General features: G+C 42.7%; 1 protein-coding gene across 4 annotated transcripts; it reads right to left on the minus strand.

The window, feature by feature from the left end:
• Window positions 1-303: 303 nt before the first annotated feature.
• Window positions 304-17,596, minus strand: RIOX2 (ribosomal oxygenase 2). 4 transcript variants are annotated; one of them, XM_071813948.1, is made up of 10 exons: window positions 17,527-17,596; window positions 13,512-13,947; window positions 12,074-12,193; window positions 10,736-10,864; window positions 8,006-8,109; window positions 4,650-4,752; window positions 3,815-3,980; window positions 3,205-3,293; window positions 1,867-1,977; window positions 304-553 (listed from the first exon to the last, which is right to left on the minus strand). In XM_071813948.1, exons 2-10 carry the CDS (start codon window positions 13,941-13,943, stop codon window positions 395-397), a joined length of 1,413 nt encoding a protein of 470 aa, XP_071670049.1. In that variant the 5' UTR covers window positions 13,944-13,947; window positions 17,527-17,596; the 3' UTR covers window positions 304-394. The 4 variants fall into 4 exon arrangements, with proteins under 4 accessions (XP_071670049.1, XP_065701166.1, XP_065701158.1 ...); XM_065845094.2 differs by having other exon boundaries at window positions 304-556; XM_065845086.2 differs by lacking the exon at window positions 17,527-17,596 and adding an exon at window positions 17,150-17,428 and having other exon boundaries at window positions 304-556.
• Window positions 17,597-18,958: the final 1,362 nt, after the last annotated feature.

An 18,958-nucleotide genomic window follows, 5' to 3' on the forward strand; every position in this document is an offset into this window, starting at 1 on the left:
TTGCTCAGTGTCCTGCTCCACGTGTACCTGTAGCTGTCCTCTCTACCAAGGTGTATATCCAGAGGAAAGGGAATACCACAACACTGGGGGCATCCACAGCCATAGAGCTGTGGCTCACTGGAAAAGGAGCAGTTTTCCTGTTGCTTGCAATGCCAGTTTTCCAAAACCTAAGGAAAGTAACATTTGGCACCAGAAAGTAGCAAAGTGTGTGTGTGTGTTTGTGTGTGTGTGTATATATATATGTGTATATATATACACATATTGCAATGCTTTGTTAGCCAGTAATGCAAACCAAAGGCCAGATGGATAAAAAAGTAATTTAATAAGCCTTTCTCTCAAGAGCTTCTTAATGGCCAGACATACTACATAAAGGAGCAGCTCATTCAAAAAGTAATCAGATAACTTCAAGTAGACATTCAGTCCATAGGGACAAGGCAAGGTTTTCTTTCTCTTCATCTGAGACAAGGTTAAGCTCTTTAACACAAACAGTGCTGCTACTCCAAATCTGCTTCAATGCATCCAAATATGACAAAGGAAACCGCACTCCATGAGTCTGCTGGGGAAAAAAAATGTAATTTAAAAAAAGAAAAAAAGTATCTTTTGGCTAAGTGCAGTGTCCCTTATTACCCAATACTGTGCTAGGCTGTAGGTACAGATCATCAGTTATTTGCTCCTTTCCTGCATCACCCTGGGACTTCTCAGAGTATCAAGCAAAGATGTGGTATCATCCTGCCAGTTTTCTTACTAGACAAATAGCTGACATCTCTTATATGTTTTAGCACAACTTAGGAGGTAAGGAGCCTTACAGTGTGTGGCTTCCTCAGCTGGTTTCCATGCTGAAGCATGGAATAACTAAGTTTACACTCTTGCCTAATGCTACCTGTTATATTTTGGAAGGCCATAGAAGTTTCTTTCTATTTAGCATATGCAGTCTTTGGACATACTTTGGCAAACCCCAGAGGACCTCCATGACCCTGGATGGACACTTTTAAGGGCAAGAAGGTATATTCTGTGATTTGCACATACTGCACAGGTGCCAATTGACGACCTCAGCTACCCCATTCTCTGCTCTAGAGGACCAGTGAGATTTACCTTAAAAGGTAAGGAACTGCCAGGCAAAAAGCCTTGGTGTAATTACTATGCCAAGAACAGGCTATGTTCTGCTTTGCCTCTACAGTGTAGAGGTTCAGGTCACAGACCTAAGGTAGAGCATCTTAAAGAGGAACAAAAAGTTCCAAAGCTCACAGCCACTCTTCAGGAGTATTTTGGATTTGAGCAAAAGCACACTGTATGTGCCATCAGTAAGAATGGAGACAAACCATCTGTGAACATATTCACAATATTACAATTGAGTGATGATAAACTCTTTATTCCCAGTACTGACCCACCTCACCCTACAAGGAATACCCTTATCTTGCATTATGATCTACTGGATGCAGTCTCTAACAAAGGATGAACGTGGTATCAACATGGCACATGAAGCACAGTGACACCTGCCAGTACTGACCCTGTGCTGGTGTATCCAGTAGCCTTAATAGAGGTTGTGCTAAAGGACACACAAGGAAGAGATACTTGTAGCCACTGCAGTAGCTTTGCTAGCTGGGTCATAAGGCACATACAAGAAATCCTGTTAAAATCTCAAACAATTAAGCATGAGATAGATAGATTACATTACTTAGTTCTGCTATCAACTGCCTCTGTGATGCAGCCTCAGCTCACCCAGGTACTTAGGGAAGGGACAGAAATGCTTTGGGTGTTGAGGAAACCAGGCCTCTGCTACCATCTCCGTCAAGCCCATCGAACACAGCAAAATGCAACAGGGCAACCTCGCTTTTGTTGTGCATTTGTGTGTAAACGGGAACAAACCTGTGTTGTGCCTTCCTCACTAGCTGTATCATCTTCTGTCCCCATCATGTGAGTTTCTCTCCTGTTCTTTAAGGAATGATACACATAAACCATCTCCCTGCGAATTTCATCCTAAAACACAGCAGGAAGAATATGGTTACTCCACACCCTCAAAGTCATCTCAAGTGACAATGTTGGCTCCTTAATTCTGCAGTCCACTGGACAATCAGTGAGAACAATTCACCTTCCTAACAGAATGATCCAACAGCCATCTACTACAGAAATAAGGGAGTCTGCAAAATTGCTTCGAAAATTTATTTGCAACCTATAATCTTCTGCCCTAATACTGCCTCTGCTAGACTCAGAGGAGGGAGCTGCATAGAAAACATGCCATTTAAGGTGTATCTCTTAGGAGATCTTAATAAAGGCATGTGCACTGATAAATTTCCATCATTATACTGATCAGTCTCTTAGAAATCATATGCCTGTGGTCACTGTCACAGATGGGCAAACCATTTCAGAGCTCCGTGGGCACGTCTCACAGAATTTGTTGAGAAACATCTTTGCACTTGTGCTGTCATTTAAGGTTTATCTGTAGGACAACAAAAGGTGGGGCAGCAAAAAAGTTGCCGAAAGGTTTCCCAAACCCACACATTCTCACAGCAATGTGAACACAAACAAAAGAGAGGAGAAAAATCAGAAAGTTACAGCATGTTTTCCCTGGAGGGAAAAAAAATTATACAATATAGCCCCTCTTCTCTGTTTTGACTTTTTTTTAATTAAGACAACAGAGAAAGGACTTCTACAACTTCATACTAACAAACTTTCATAGATAAGTGGCAGTCTGGACCCAAGATAATCCAAGATGCCAGCATCTGTTTTGTGGAATGATTTAGTAGTAGCATTGGCACCTGTTTAAGTACAAAGATAACTCAGAGGTGAAGACTAAAGGTGAATACAGCCAGTAGATGCAGCAAGCAAGATAATTCCCTCTCTTGAGGGAACCTATTTTTATAACTTGTTTATGCTTTTAGATACAAAGAATTAAACAAACAAACAAAACCATCAAAAGCTATAGAGGCCATTTGGCAGCTGTGATTATGTAGCCCATCTGACCTCATCTGCACCTACCATGCAGAATCACAGACTAAATTTAGTTCTGTATACTGCTCCAGAAGCCAGGAATGTGCCATATTAATGCTCAACTGCATGATCTCCTCACAAGCCCTAACGGGATGCAGGATCCAACTAAGTATAACTGCATGACCCTTCTAGACGAGTGCATCAGAGCAACGGCTTACACACCTCATATTCCCCACCCCACCCCAAGCACACAAGGGTGGCTTTTGTTATACTTACAGAGTTCTCTTGATCTGGTTCCACTGTAATGATAGCATGATCTCTAAACTGCAGTCTGATTTTGCTGTCTATTTTTGGCAATTTCCCACCTACAAAAAAATAAATTCTCCATTAGAAAAAAAGCAAAACAGACAAACAGTGCAAACTGAACCCTCTGTTCACTACCCACTCTCTTGTGGCTAGATTTTTTTGTTAACCTCTGTTTCTACAGCCATATGTTCTCAAACTCGGGGAGGGGGGGAAGAAGGGGAAAGGGAAGGATTTTTTTATTCTTTCACCCTTACAGTCTACAAATAACTGTAATAGCCCACTAGAGCATAAGGACAAATTCTACCAGTTAAACATCTCAGTACATACTAGTTTATTAAAGCTGCCAATTTCAGTCTAGGATAACCTTTTAATTCACTCTTAAGAGAGATGTGCCATCTCTTCTGCTACACACTGGGAAATAACCAACTGAGGTGTGCAAATGCACATGTAGAGCCTAGCACAACATGAGGCTGATGCTAGACTGTAATCTTTGCCTACTATCAAATACCAAAGTCATAGGAAGCAGAGTTAGCAACAGCTCTATCATCACAAGCCAGTTCTGGTTAACTTCGAAATCTACCTGGCATCAAAGGATCAGAGTCACATCCCAAGTAAGGTGGCAACCGGTTCATAATGAAATCCTTCTTCATGTCAGATGATCTCAGCTCTCTGGTGTTTTCCAGGCGGTCCGCAAGCTGCCTTAGAAGGCTACTCAGTTTCTTTGCCGAGTCAGCTATATCCACCTGCTAAATATTCACACACAGTTGCTCTCACATGAATTCAAACTAAACAGATTAGCCTAAAGAGGTGTAGTAATGCAGTGAAAATCTGGACACCCCTCTTTTATCTTTGCAAACGGTAACGTTTACTCCCAAAACAACAAATTTTGTTGCTTTTACACACTCCCCATGAGCTGTTGACACACACCAAAGCTGATGCTCACTTTCCCTCACTCTGGGGCTACCTGCAGTGCTAAAGGACTTGCAAGTGTAGTTGAGAGACTTGTTCTTCTGCATGCTGATGAGCTGTTCACCAGCACAACTGGACTACCGCAAAGAGGTTACAGAACAATTTACAGTTTTGCTGACTTCTAAGGATTCAAAAGCTTGGCCTGACAAGAACTATGTCGCTCTGACATCTCCAAAGCAAACACCATTACTTTTAGAAGGAAACAAGCCATACAAGGACACTGTGATATGAAAGAAAGGTAGCGTAATGAACTAGTCAATGCTTCAGATGGAGCAAATGTCAGAACAGTCATCATGAAGACTTCAAAAATGAAGTGGTTGTGCTGCTAGACAAGATAATGCCATTACACTGAGCTTTCAGAGCAGATCAACAAGATGATACACACTTGCCCCAGTGCTGAAGTTTCAACTGGATGCACTATTATTGCCTTAGTCCCACCTACTTACCATAAGCAGTTGCCTTGGTATGCTTGTCCGCAATGCCACATCTTCTTTTGCTGTATCAAACACAAGGCCAGGAATTGCATCCAGTAAGAAATCTCCCCAAGAGCTGAAGGACAGGAAGAAAAAAAAAAGTGTATTACTGAAATAGTTGCACTGAAATAAAACAGACATCTTCACTTATGTCAAGGGGTGGAAACTCGGTGCTCCAATTCCAAATCTGTTTTTTTCCATCACCACTCTGCAATCTCATGCAATAGATCACTCTCATCATGCATGTGTGTCCTCACTAGCTTCAGGTCAATGGCACTCCTACAGAGGGAAAGAACTGTCTTGAGAAGGGTCCAGTTTGTTTTGGTTCAGGTGTTTGCTGTTTACCAGGGGATTCAGCTTAAAGCTCACCTCAGTGAATGAAGTTCCTACCAGGTACATTAATGGCCAACTGCATGCACATATGGCCTCACTGCACACAATGAAGTGTGTGGGGTTGTGTCAATGTGCTTCTCAGGCACTTACATTGAAGGAGGAAATGTACCCAGGGTTATCAAATCCAACATGGCATCAGTTTTTACCTTTGCTACAAGTTTAATTGTGACTCCAGGAACAAGACCCCCACATATTTCTACAGGGATTTTAGCCATACTGAAGGTGTCTCATTGGTGTTAAGTCCCCGTTCTTAGCCTACATACTTTAAAAAAATTCGGCCTTTGTTGTCTGTGCTTCTGCTACCCAATTATAAGAATTCATTTGAGGAGATGGAGAACTACTGCCTGCACCTTCTCGGCCTAGCTTGAGTCAACCACTTCAGCAACAGTCTTGCCCCTCCTGCCAAAATGCTGTCCTGTCCACATGTGGCCTCTCTCCCTACCACATCCTCAGAGGCTGATTTAATGGACAAATAAGGGCAAGCGCCCAGCATCCAAGGCTGCCAGCAGGCTCCCTCCCAGCTAGGGCAGGCAGCAGTGCAGGGCCTGTCCTCCAACTTCACCCTCTGCTCTTGCTGTCCCTCAGCACTCCCCCCTTTCAGCACTCATCTCTAGACAATACTTTAGCTTAAAAAAAAAAAAAAAGATATGAGTTGTTAATAGTCTCATTTATATTATTTTTCATTGTCTCAAGTGTTCCACTGTCTGCTACACACTGGGAGGGAAGGACTCTGGCCGATAAATAGAATTAGACATCTTATGCCTCTTATTGCTTTCCCTCTTTTGTCCCAAATCTCCATCTGTCAGCAACTATCTTCAGCTACTCATTGCTTTTCCAAACTGCCCTACTTATAATGAACTCAGACACACACACTTCTCTGCATGCTGGGATCTGGCCCAGAGGAACTATCGTCCAGCATGCCATTGTCTCAGTGCTTAAAAATCCCTGAAAGTGCCACTTCCTCCCCCAGCCAGTTCCTTCTGCACATGCTGCTTCCAGAGTGATCACAAGGAATCCAAACATCATCCATAATAAGGCCTAGCCATTTTCAAGGAGCACTTTTCAATTTTCCAATGAAATGTTTCCAAATCATACTTCTACCTGTAAGCCAAATCAAAGCACCAGCCTGTATTAGGACTGCTGCCTCTTTTACCTAAGCATCCTGAAAGCAGGTGCAGAGGCAGGCTCTTACACTTCATTACAAAAAACCTTAATGGATGATGATTCCACATTTATCCTTAGAAGAAAAGCACTCTTCCAAGCTTTTCATTTTTCCTCTCCTCAATCTGACACAAGCACCCAGGGAACACGCTCCCCAACAGCACAGCTTCCGAAGTAACTCACTGGGACTGGCATTTGACTAACACTGTCATGGAGAAACTGCATTGACTCCACGCAAGCCTGTCAGGTCTCCAATAGCCCTGCTATATGTATGGAACCCAATTCTTGCCTACCCAGCACTATTTGACCAGTAACTCTGTATGGCTCAGGCTGGACAAACCCTGTCCTGCACATTCAGGAAAACTCCTAGACACTGGTCTGTAAAACTTCACTCCAGCCCAGCCTCCATCAACAAACCAAACACCCACTGCTTCTAGTGTCAGTCTTGTGTCTGTTCACTAAACCAGAGCAACAGGAGCATCAGGTCAACACAAGGAAGCAGTGGGACAAAAAAGGCAGGGGAAAGAAGGAGGAGCAGGACATCCCTTTGGAGGCCGCTCACTACTGATCACTTGAGTGTGCCATCAAACTTGCCAAAGTGGCTCAGCACTAATATTGCCTCCTCCATAACAAATGAAGTCAAATACTTTTTACAACAGCAGTCCATGCTTACAGAAAATAGCTTTCTTTTTTCCTTTGCCTTCCAAATAAAAGAGCATGAGTGTAAATTAAGATCAGCTGAACCCAACTTTTACCCAGAGTCATACCTTTGAGCAGCTTCATCTTAACCCACTCTCCAACTTGGATAACTGGCCATGTTAAGAGTTACCAGCAGTACCAACATCTTGGGCTTCCGGAATGGTACAGCTGGTGGTTAGAGATTCATCTCACCATCATCTAGAACATGCCCAAAATTGTTCTGCCCTGCTTTGTGGCTAACAGAAAAACTTCCCAATTCCTAACTTTGGCCCATGACTCCAAACCCAGTGTGTGAAAGGCTAATTATGTGGCAGCAGCATTTCCCTGTGTGCTGACAATGTTTCAGTGGGCACGAGGCTCAGCTGTGTGTCAAAGGAAATCTAACTCCCATGTACAGGGTAGGAGATGAAAAACACAGATAAAGAGAAAATATTTGCAAAGGAAGAATTTGCAGCGAGTCTGTCAGAATAGGTGTGAGTGACTCAGGAGAAACATAACAAAAGGATTAACTTGTGACTATCTGGGTTATGGAATGAACAGTAACTTAGCCACCGGTGAGATACTTTTTTAAACACAACAGTGAGTTTGCGGTTTTAACATTTTCTTCCACATTAAAGCCTACAGCTGGTAAATAATAAAATCAACAATTAAAAAGCAAGCAGCTTGCTGCATTAAAACCTGGTAAATAGGCTGCTTCAAACAACAGGGGTCTTGCTCCCCTTTTTCCCTCAAATCTCAAAACTTCAATTACTGGTACCTGACACTAGCTTAGATTCTTACTGAAGGCCACATAAATAATAGTGGGGTACCTGCATATATTCCATGTCACCACATATCTGGGGGGAAGGTGACATGCCTCTATTACTCACAGAAAAACAAACCACACAAGGGCTACACAGAATGACCACAGAAAAGGGCTAAGCAGATTATTAAATATAACAGCCACATTGTAATGAACAGTACATCACTGCCTCGAAATATCAGCTTTAGGTCTGTACTATTCACACACATCATCTGGCAGAGGAAAGCCATTTTAAGAAAAATCATACTTAAAAAAAAAAGCATGGAATAATTACTTGTTTTGGTAGGTACTGATGGTCACATGTGTAGAACAGGAGATCCCAAGAGGAGTGTCAGCTTGGTGAATAGTCCCTCTTGGAAAGTACAGTAAGTCACCTGGCTGCAAGAAACAGAAAGAGAACTGATAAATTTAGGGCACCTGGTCAAACCTTATTGTAGTCAAAATAGAGAAAATACTCTCTGAGCAGACTGAGTAACAACATATATTTTTTAAAATTACAAAATAGAGAGATCCTCCATTGCACGCTTTAATAACATAAAGGACTCTAAGCCAGAAGTCAGATACCTTAAACTTTCCAACTTACTGTCAATATTTACTATAAACCTATCTGAAAACAGGAAGCAAGCTTTTAACATTATAGAACATACACACTCCAACTCCGCCGCATTAAGGGGACAAAAAAGCAGCTGAGATGAACCTGCTGACAATACAGCAGGCTAGCGGAGGAGCACTGCAACATGTTTGTCAGATCATGTCAAAAGGCCAGTAATCTGCAAGAAAAGCCAAATATTCTATAAAGATGGCAATCTGTTACAATACTGTTGTCTGAAATTTTCAGTTAAAACATTTAAAAAAAAAATTCCAACCTGTCTCCTCCCTATCTTTCGTCTCACCCATCTAAATTAAATCTCTACACTGATGAAAAATTTAGATTAGGAACGTCAAGATAAGAGAGAAGCACAAAGCATGCAAAATTGCCTCCAAGAAGGAAAAATTGGGTTACTTATGGCTTCTCCTATAAACATGTATATAGTGAGGTGGCACAATCAAAGAGAAAATTCATAAAGCAATAATGAAATCTTATTCCATTTTAATTTTACCATTCCTTAAATCTGGTCATGTCACCTACTTTCAAGCACCTACCAAACTGTCTAATATAGACAAATTTCAAGTGACTACTACTTGATTTTTCACTGAATTGAAAAGTCTCTTTAGATTATGAGGCTTCACAAGACTTGGAAAGACCTATTTATAACAAGCTGCAAAGCATCATAGATCAGTTATATACTATTCACTTGTTTTGAAGCAAGCCTCTCTCTGTCATTAATAAACTGGCTTACGTACCAGTGTAGGGACTACACTAACTAACTAAGAGTATTTTGAATTCTCTACATTTGCTATGTTTCACAACCCCAGCAAAAAAAAAAAAAAAGACAAACAGGAGGTCTGGTTACATACAGTAAGAGCCCAGAACATCCACCAGAATGATGACAAACTAATCTCTAAAAGAAATGAAGCTAGATAGCCAGCTACCAAATAAGCTCTGTGCTTGACATCAGAAGCAAACCAGTCATGGCCACAAACTGAGACAGTGTCACCAAGACACACTGCACCTTGGGACCCTACACACAAACCAGCGTGCCTTTGCTCTCAATCAGCTACCTGGTTTTGGTGTGAAGGGATACCACCAGTATAGCCTCTAACTAGTCTGTTTGCTAAATTGCCCAAGGATGGTAGATGGCAGACAGAAATGCAAAAAAAAAGGAGAAAGAAAATATTTGAGAAAGATGTTTAGTGAGGAAATAAGAGGCATCTGACAGCATCGTTGTCAGAGACAGCTCCAGACAGACAACCAAAATCTGACAACAACAACTAAGAAGAAATGGGTCACAGGAAAGGAAGATCATCAAACAGAAGAGAAATAAATTAAAAACTTAGATAATTTTTAAGCCCTTTCAGTGGCCAATATTTTCAGTTCACTGATGTCAGTAAAATGGCTTGTGGAATACGTTATTCCATAAAAATCAAAGACATTGACCTCTAGCCCAAAATGTTCCAGAAATTAAAAAGGGAACTGTAATTTACTAGGCATCACCCAATACATGATGACAATTGAATACTGACATCTGTCAAACTACACTGCTAGTGATGTCAGTATCATATCCAGTGTGTCATACACTATTCCTGAACTACCTACACCCAAAGGCAGGTCTGAACACCAGGAAGAGCAGAGACCTTGCAGAGAAAAGCCCTGCGACAGGCCACAAGGCAGAGAAACTAATGAGGCTTCCAACACAGAGCAGCCCTGTCTGCTGGATAAATAACATGCTTCAAAAGCACAGGCATTTAAACCAGAGCAGGACGAGTAACAGATGCCCTGCTGTCACAGGAGCTGCATTCACTAATCTTCAGGAAATGCTCTTTTTATTTCAAATAACAAAAAAAAACAGCCAAACACTTAATTTTCAGGTTTGGAAAAAGAACAAACGTTTAATACAGCAAGTTAATATGGGGTTTAGTTCATGTTTTGTTTATCAGCCAAGGATAATATATAAATCTAATTCAGCAGATCAGTGACAAACTTCAGTAAAGCAGTTAAGTCTTAGTGCGTAGAAGGATTAACCTGACTGATCACAGACAGCACGTAAAAGCATAAAAATTTTTCATAACTATATATAAACCAAATGGTCTTTCTGCACACAACTCCACGAACACGACCCAGGATTCAGGGTGCAAAAACTGAAGTATATTGGAGAATTTCTGAGAATAACTGGTTTCTCAGTCCGTTATTTAAATGTTAATGCAAGTAATATATTTGAAAAAGGATAGGCTAGGCAACTATCACCAGTATTTATTGTGCTCCATGTTTTGTTCACCAGCCCTCCCCTCAACTTCACAACCATGAGTATTCACAATATTTCATTCAAGAAACAGATTGCTTTAAACATGACTACTTTTCTGTCAGCCGCAGCCCAGACCTTGTAAAGCAGTTAAATTAGAATACCTTTAATAGGAACTCATGTGTGGGATTCCCAATCCTATCTTCTGATTCAACATTATATTCCCGAGCTAAATGCACCGTTGGTTTATAGAGTCGCCAATGTTTCTCACCTTCTAGCTGAAGGATAAACACCTGCAAAAGACCATAAATCCAAATGCATAAGGAAGCCTTGCTGCCCCTCACACATCCAACTGATCAGAAATTTTAAGTCACCTTCTTACTTGGAAAGTCTGTGAAACCATACCAGAAATCAGGGATAGAAAACAAACAGAAGTGACACCGGTTGGTTTTCTGACAAGGAACTGATTTGACCTTCCCCATTCTCAGCTACTCTGCAGCATGGCAAATGGGATCCTTCTCGCATTAATTTTTAGATGTCTACAATGCACAAATTTACATTTGAACTACTTCTTTAAGCTCTACTTGGAGATAACAGAGGGAAGAGTTGTGAAGTGTGATCCACTATATCCTAAGGCAGGGACTTGGAAATCCTTGTTTCTCTCCAGTCACCTAAACAGGTGAAATTCAAAAGTAATGTCCGCCATACAGATATTCAAAATATCAGGTGAGAGGGGTCTTATTACCATTCACCAACAAACAGAGCATCAGAAATATCTAGGGGATGTTGTAAGCTGGGGCTTGATGACATACACCAGAACATGCAGTTTGTGGGGCAGCAGAACAACAAGCATAAGGAAAATGAAACTGCAGACATATTTAATAGAAAGAGAAAAAATAAAGAACAAAAAATACATGTAAAGGGTTTTCTGGTTTTGTTTAAGTGGGATAGCCCAACTTTTTTTTTAATGCAGTGTCTATGTGAATGTTTCTTTTAGAAGCTAATTTAAAATGCATTTGGACCACTAGACTTCATCATATCAGTAACTTCTTAAAAACGGTAGAACTCACAAACAGGAACCAGCACAACCAGTCTGCTTCCACTGTCCAGCTGAAGAAAGAGCAAGTACTTACAGTATAGAAAAAAGGACTTCTAGGTTCTTGGGTGTCTGAATGAAGTGAAAATGAAAAACAGGTGCTAAAAAGTATCTGCAGCTGGGAAAAATTATTTTTTCATCTAATGAAAATAACCAGGTCTGGAAAGCACAGTTTACATTACATTACCATTATATATTACTATTAGTACCTTTTCAGTTAAATTATACATGCAAAATTACTATAAACACTTGCAATCGATTACCATAAGCTTTCAGCAGAAAAAAAACCATTTTTCTCTAATAAGCTATTTTATGAGAGGCGAGGGGGGAAAGTGCACGTACAGGTACCCACTGTCAGTAGCAAAAGCCCACACATAGCTTCACAGACAAGGTTGTGTGATCCTACCTCAACATCATCGTAGTGAGGGGGAAGGCCCTGTGATCCCTGGGGAGTAATGTAAACATTAGACCCAACCAGAGACCCGAAGTAGCACTCCAGCTTCTCCTGAATCTTCCACAGCTCCTCCTTTAAAAAGAAATGATGCTGTTACTACTGAAGAGCTCAGCCACTGCCCCGCCCACAGCCTCCCCACCACACAGGGACGTTTTTCTAGTGAAAAGTCACCCCCACACAGGGAGGCAGATGCTCTGAATGAGTGTTCCTGCTGAAAGCAAGCACTGTAGGCACAAAAGGGATCTGCCATGAAGTAATCAGTAAGCCAACAAGTCTGCTGTCCCAGCATAGCGCTGATGTTTGTTGTCTTCTCTGTGCCATGAACCACAAAACATCTTAAGACAATAAGCACATGCAGGATTTGCATTATATGGGCTAGCATCAAAGAGAACATGCAAAGGTTAGAGACCTTTTTCCAGTGACACCGTTTCAGCATATTCAAGAAGAAACTTTACTCATCCACATCTAACATGTGACAGACTATGTACCAAAGGGATGGCTCTCATATCAGAAGATGACAACTAGCAGACCCCTGCAAGTGCAACTTCAACCAGAATTTATGTATGTTAGGCTCAAGCTCTAGATTTCAGCATAAGCCATGCAACATTTCAACTTCACCTGCAGATGCCCCTGCCACTGGACATTACAGCTACAGTCAATATGAGATCAGCCAGAGACACCATACTCAGGACTCAGCTGCATATTTGCATTTTTACAGTCAAATTCACAATTAAATTGTGTTGACACCCTGGGACAAAAAAAGAACTACCTAAATCCAAATACCTACAAGTATTTGAGTCCTTTACAGAACTGTGCAGGCATCACTGCCTCATTCTCATGCATGAAGATTGCAAAGGCATCAAAAGGAATAGAGACTGAACACCCAGCTCAAATGAGGTTGTACAGCTCCATGGCGCAATTCAAAGCCAACCCATTGGCAAGAAAGGTGGAGTATCCAATCTTTTACATGGTTTCACACCTTGCCCTCCATTAAAGAAAAGCAGTATAAAAGTCCCTATTTGCACAAGGAAACAGTGGGGCAGAAGGGATAATTTAAACAGACACAGGTAGATACTCACTACTTTTGTGCACTCAAGTTTTTTCTAAACTTTTCTGTGACAAAGCAGATTTTTTTTAAAGGAATACTTGATTTTAGAGCATGAACCAGATTTATTTCTCACTGCAGAGCACTGAAACATGGAGGGCAGTCCAAAACCATAAACCATTATTTAACTAATACAGTTCATGTAAAGATTTTAGCAGGTCATTGATGTCAGCTACTTTCCCTGGATTTATTTGGGACAGAGATATAGCTATATGTAGCATGACTCAAGCAAAATATATTATATTAAACAACATGCATTAATTATATTAAATGAAATGATCCAACCTTAAATCTCTGAGGCTGATGAAACTGTATTGTTGCCTTCTTCTGGTCAAAGTCCTTCTTCAGCTGCATGTAATTCACTTTGCCTTCTTTATTTAGAACCTTCTTTTTTCCATTCACACACCTGCAGATATTTATATCTCGCCCATAGTACAGACCCTGGCCGCACAGTTCCTTCAAATCCAAGAACTGGAACAGGGACTGGTAGTAAGCAGCCATCAGGGTATCATTTCTCTGAATGAGCAGTGGCTTTTGTTCCCAGTACTCCCTGAAAAACACCTCTTGTTTGATGGGAGAGATCAAGCTTCCAAAGAGGCTGTCTGGGCTCTCAAAACTCATGACTGACGGAGAACAAGCTGCTTCCATCTTTGCTCGTTTACACGGTGTCTGCATTTCTTTTCCCATTTCAACTTGCTTCCCTCCTTTCTTGGGCATCTTCCTGTTCAAGAGGAGAGAGGACCAAAATAGTCCATCAGTAATACAACCTCAAGAGCTCGTGGGCCCAAAGCAGCTCCTTTTGCCTTCTCCAGCAGGATATCAGAGTACACTGGGAATGGCTCTGCTTCCAGATGCTCACTATTTGTCTCAAGCAGCAGAAAAAGGAAAGCCCACAGAAGGCCTCCGATCCTCTCTCAAAGCCCAGCAAACTGCAAGTGGCTCAACTGGGAGCCACTGCTCACAGAAGCTCAAACCCTACAGCTGAGTTTATAGTCAAAAATATGCAATGGAACACAATGGCCACAAAACAGATCTTCACAAACACAGGAATCCACCCACACAAAGAACCTGTGGTAGACTGGTCTTCCATAGCAAGAGCTGCAAATGATTAAAAAAGTAACTCAGCTTTAAGAGATTTAATGGCAACATGCAAAGGGGGCAGAGAGAGGGGACAGGATCAGAAGGCTGTACCCTATTATGCTTCCTTGAAATGCATTAGCACTGGGGAAAAAAGCACAGCTAAGATTTCCCAATGACCTTCTAGCGAGAGCATGATGGGGTAGGATGTGTGGCATTTCAAGTGCAGAACCAAACCAGTTAAGCAGCAGATGGGGGTGTTAAAGCTTTCCTTTCAAGCTGGCTTACACATCATAAACCCAGTGTCTGCATAGCTGGACTAAAGCTTTAGCAGGACAAGGCACCTGCTGCAGCAAGGGGACCCTGACAGCACGCACTAAGATCTATACAAGAATACTGTGAACAGAAAACACAGCGAAATGAGGTATGGAAAGAAGGAGACCAAGTGAAAAAGCAGATCGCTGTGATGGAAGAAGGAATATGTAACCAGGTTCAGTGGACGAGGATGATTCAATTGGCAGAAGGGTTACAGCAGCTTCCAAAGAAACAGAAACCCCCTGAGCAAACTCCCCTTCAGGCAGAACAGGTTTCAGGAATATGAAGTGAGGGCATGTGCTTCACGTCTCAGCCCTGGGAACAATTTTATGCTAAATTATGTGGGAGTGCCAGGCGTCTAAGGATGCTCACCACACAGTGCCCCACATCTCAGCCTCTGTCAGGGTCTCCATACTGTGTCTTGAATGGCCAGGTTTAGCAAAACTGAGTTTACAGAACAGAACGAACATTTTTGGCCTTTCTGTTGGTGCGATGCTATTACACCAAAATCTAAAATTATAAGATTTTGCTTTCATCTTAGCAAAGCTGTCGAATTTCATGGTTTATGTAGAATAAAAATAACTCTTTCATCCAAGGGCAGACATTTAATATTAAGTTGGGAGGCATTTACTTCGTTTTTCCAGGTAGGTAATATGCTTGCATATCATTGTGCAGAAAAAAAAAAAAGTTAATTCACAAAGGGTTTAGCTGCCAAGTTCTCAAGAAAGTTAAGGAAAAAATCAATTTACAGTAAGTCTAATACCACAGTATGTGCATACTTGCACTAATTGTAAGTCCACACCAGCATTTCATCCCTCGAGTTGCCCAGAGCACCAGGCAGCAGAAAAAGCCTGCTTGAGAAGCTAAGTATCCTGATGATGAGCCAGCACCAAGCTGTCTAGCATCACAGCTTGCCTGTTAAGTCTGGGCTGGCCAACTCAAACTGACTCTGGGCACGTCTGAACAAGTTTGTGAAGCCAACACATGAGGAGTTAGAGCATGCCGATGCTTTCATTTCTAAGTAAAAATGACAGCTGCACTCCCAAAAGTAAATACTTTCATTTATTAAGATGTTTTTACTTACGCAGATCCCTTACCATGAAACTTAAACTCCAGTTCTGGTATTTACATGCAGTACTAAGTTCTCCTGTGCAGCAGTATGCAGGACACCCTCACTGCTCCACTAATTCCTTGCCAGAGTGTTCCATCGCCAGTTCCTCTAACAGCCTGTACCTCAACAGGAACCTACGGTCACCTTAGTCCTGCAGGAGGGAATCCACATCACCATCTACCTGAAAGCATGCATGTTCCTGACTGCAGCAAGCTACAGTTCTCCATGACGCAAGGGAATCCTCAAAAACAGACTGAAAATTTGTCCCCAATTGAGAACATCTGAAGACACTGCCAGCACTGAAATCTACAACTGAGATCCCTAAATGCCAGTTTCACAAATGCAACCAAGCCTGAATTGGCAGTTTGGAATTCTAGACTTAAATCCATCATATCAACCTCTCAACTCGCACTGTATTTCACAAAGTTAAAATCAGATATGTCCTATTCACAGAATGCAGCTTCATTTACATAACATGCTGTTCTGTAGTGTTTTGTTAGTTACTACTTCTGTAGAATCACAGAATGGTTTGGATTTGAAGAGATCTAGTTCCAACTAGGCAGCATGGACATGGGAACACCTTTCACTAGAGCAGATTGCTCAAAGACTCAGCCAGTCTGACCCTGAACACAGTCAACGATGGTGCATCCACAGCTTGCCAGGGAAACCTCTTACAGCGTGTCACCATCCTCAGAAAAAATTCTTTCTTATATCCTACCTAAACCTGCCCTCTTTCAGCATAAAACCATTGCTCTTTGTCGTGTCACTACAGGTCTTGGTAAGAAGTCTCTGTCTTTCTTAGAGTATTTAAGTATTGAAGGGCTGCACTAAGGTCTCCTCAGAGGTTTAATTCCTCCAGGCTGAACAACTCAAACTCTCTCAGCCTGTCCTTCCAGCAGAGCTGTTCCAGCCCTCTGATCATTTTTGTGGCCTCCTCTGGCCCCTCTCCAACAGGTCCATGTCTTTCCTGTACTGAGGGCTCCAGAGCTGGACACAGGACTCCAAGTGGGGTCTCACCAGAGCAGAAGAGCAGAGTCACCTCCCTCAACCTGCTCTATTTGATACAATTGGCCGCCTGGGCTGCAACCGCACATTGCCAGCTCATGTCCCATCTTTCATCCACCCATACCCTCAATCTCCACAGGGCTGGAGAAAAAGCGTGGTAGCAGAATGGACCTATTCCTGCCTCAGTGAGGAACAGTTATTTCACATCAGTATTTTTCACCTCGCACACCAGATGTTCCCATTTATGAGTTCAGGCCTCTAGAGTGCCCCAACAACTGCAGGGAGGCTCAGCTCCCCCCAAAGCAATGGGGAAGGAAGATGGCCACAGTGATTCTGAGGCCACACGCCCCTTGTTGCTCCCGTTCATCGCATAGTAGCCACACCGGGCTACTTTTCAGAAGGAATAAACGCAGACCTGCGTTCCTGTGCCGGCAGCAGGCAGCGCTCCTTGCCCCCAGCCAGCCTCACAGGTGCGGCCGGGCTGCCCCGAAGGGCGCCCAGCAAGCGACACCGGCCGCGTCCCGGGGCCACCGCTGAAGGAGCTCTGGGGCAGGGGAGTGATGCGACAGACGGAGGGCCCAGACGTACAGCCACGAGGCCGCCAGGCCCGGCGCTATCACGCCCCGCGCCCACAGACGCCTTTCCCTGCGTCCCAGCAGGGCGCGGAGCCCGGCGGGGCTGCGGTTAGCCCGTTTCCCCCGCCGCCATTAACCCCCCTCCCCCGCAACGGCTCCTCTCCCCCTCAGCCCCCGCGTGCTCGTCCTCCTGCTCCCCACGCGTGCGCGCACTCACCCGGCCGGGAGGAAGCGGGCGGGGCGGGGCTAGCGGAGATGGGCGGGGCCGGGGAGTGGGCGTGACCCTGTGGAGGAAGGCGGGTCCACCGGGAGGAAATGGAGGTACAGGTGTCGGCCAGGAGCCGTGAAAGTGTTAAAGCAGTCGCCGTTTGAAAACGTAATTCACGCAAGGCATGCTGCTTCTTTGTCCGCTCAAGTTATTCAGCGCGTTTGTGCAAGAGAGAAAAATACTCCTTTTTTGGAAACCAGTAGGAAATGACACAACATTGTCTCCACTGAAGTTACTATGTGGGTTAAATTCAGAGATACAACATAAAACCTTGTGGTTATTTGTATAAAATTTTACTCAATACACACAAAAATGCCTGGGCTTTAGTGGCATTTTGTTTTCCTTGATCAAAATCTTGTTCCAGAGCCCCTCTGAGGCTCCTTCAAATAAATCTTTAGAATACTCACCAACCACGTGAAAACTTACACAAATATTTTTAGTTACCTTTATTGAAGATGCCTATTGCTGGTTTAATTTATATTGGCTGAAAGACATCAGAAAAACTGGTAGGTTTTCCTAGAGTTTTGTTCTTGTGTACTCATAGCTTGAAGCATACAAAGGAGAACTACCAGAAAAAGGTGAATTTTGGAAACCTTGACAACCTTACAGTACATGGCCAGCGTATGTAGAAGGTTATATTGGGCATAAGTTAGTTCCTAGAAGGACCTTTCAGTGGCAGATAAGAGAGGGGACTGTATTCTGTCAACAGCTAGTGGAGGGAAATAGCAGACCCTTTGACATCTAAAATACCAGTTTGAATCCCTCCCTTTATAGAAAATGGTTTTGCAGGCTTGCCCTTCCTTGCAGTGCAAGTTGCCATCTACACAGTAATAACTCCTGCTTCCCTGGCACTAACTGCGTCTTTTGGAACAAACATTGTGTGATTCCCATGAGTTCTGCGTTCATGAATGTATCCAGCAAACTCCTACGTGCTGAATAGAGAAACTGGTAAAATATAACACAGGGGGTGACGGGATGGAGGAGAGAAAGTGCTGAATGCTACTCACCCTATTCAATCCTTCTTCCTTTACCATCACTTTGGTAACCAGCTGACCAAAACATTGTGGCCACTTCATCAGAAAATACAGATTAATCAGCGTGTGGATGGGCTACCTGAGAGAGATTTTGCCGTCGTGAACCTAAGGTTGTCCCAATTGTACAAATGTGTACACATGAGATAGTAAAATTTAAGTTTTCCTATAAAGCATTTTTCTTTCATTGGGCTGTGACTTTTGAAGAAGATGACATTCTCTGTTTTCTAATTCTGACTCATTCTTGGTTCATCATGATGTCACTAAACGTCCAGAATATTTTTCAAAAACTACTAGATTGTGAATATTTTCGTGTAAACACCAGTAGTTGGGATACTCAAAGGCGTACA

This window comes from Patagioenas fasciata, chromosome 1, assembly GCF_037038585.1.
Source record: "Patagioenas fasciata isolate bPatFas1 chromosome 1, bPatFas1.hap1, whole genome shotgun sequence".
Taxonomy (NCBI): Eukaryota; Metazoa; Chordata; class Aves; order Columbiformes; family Columbidae; genus Patagioenas; species Patagioenas fasciata.

Bases quoted from the DNA above. Each gene is read 5' to 3' on its own strand.
- RIOX2 (XM_065845094.2), bottom strand. From the start codon at position 13,943: ATGCCCAAGAAAGGAGGGAAGCAAGTTGAAATGGGAAAAGAAATGCAG. The intron at 8,110-10,735 runs GTATTCTAATTT...TGTTTCTTGCAG, and splicing joins CACATGAGTTCCTATTAAAG to CCAGGTGACTTACTGTACTT. The intron at 3,981-4,649 runs GTAAGTAGGTGG...GTGAATATTTAG, and splicing joins TACCAAGGCAACTGCTTATG to CAGGTGGATATAGCTGACTC.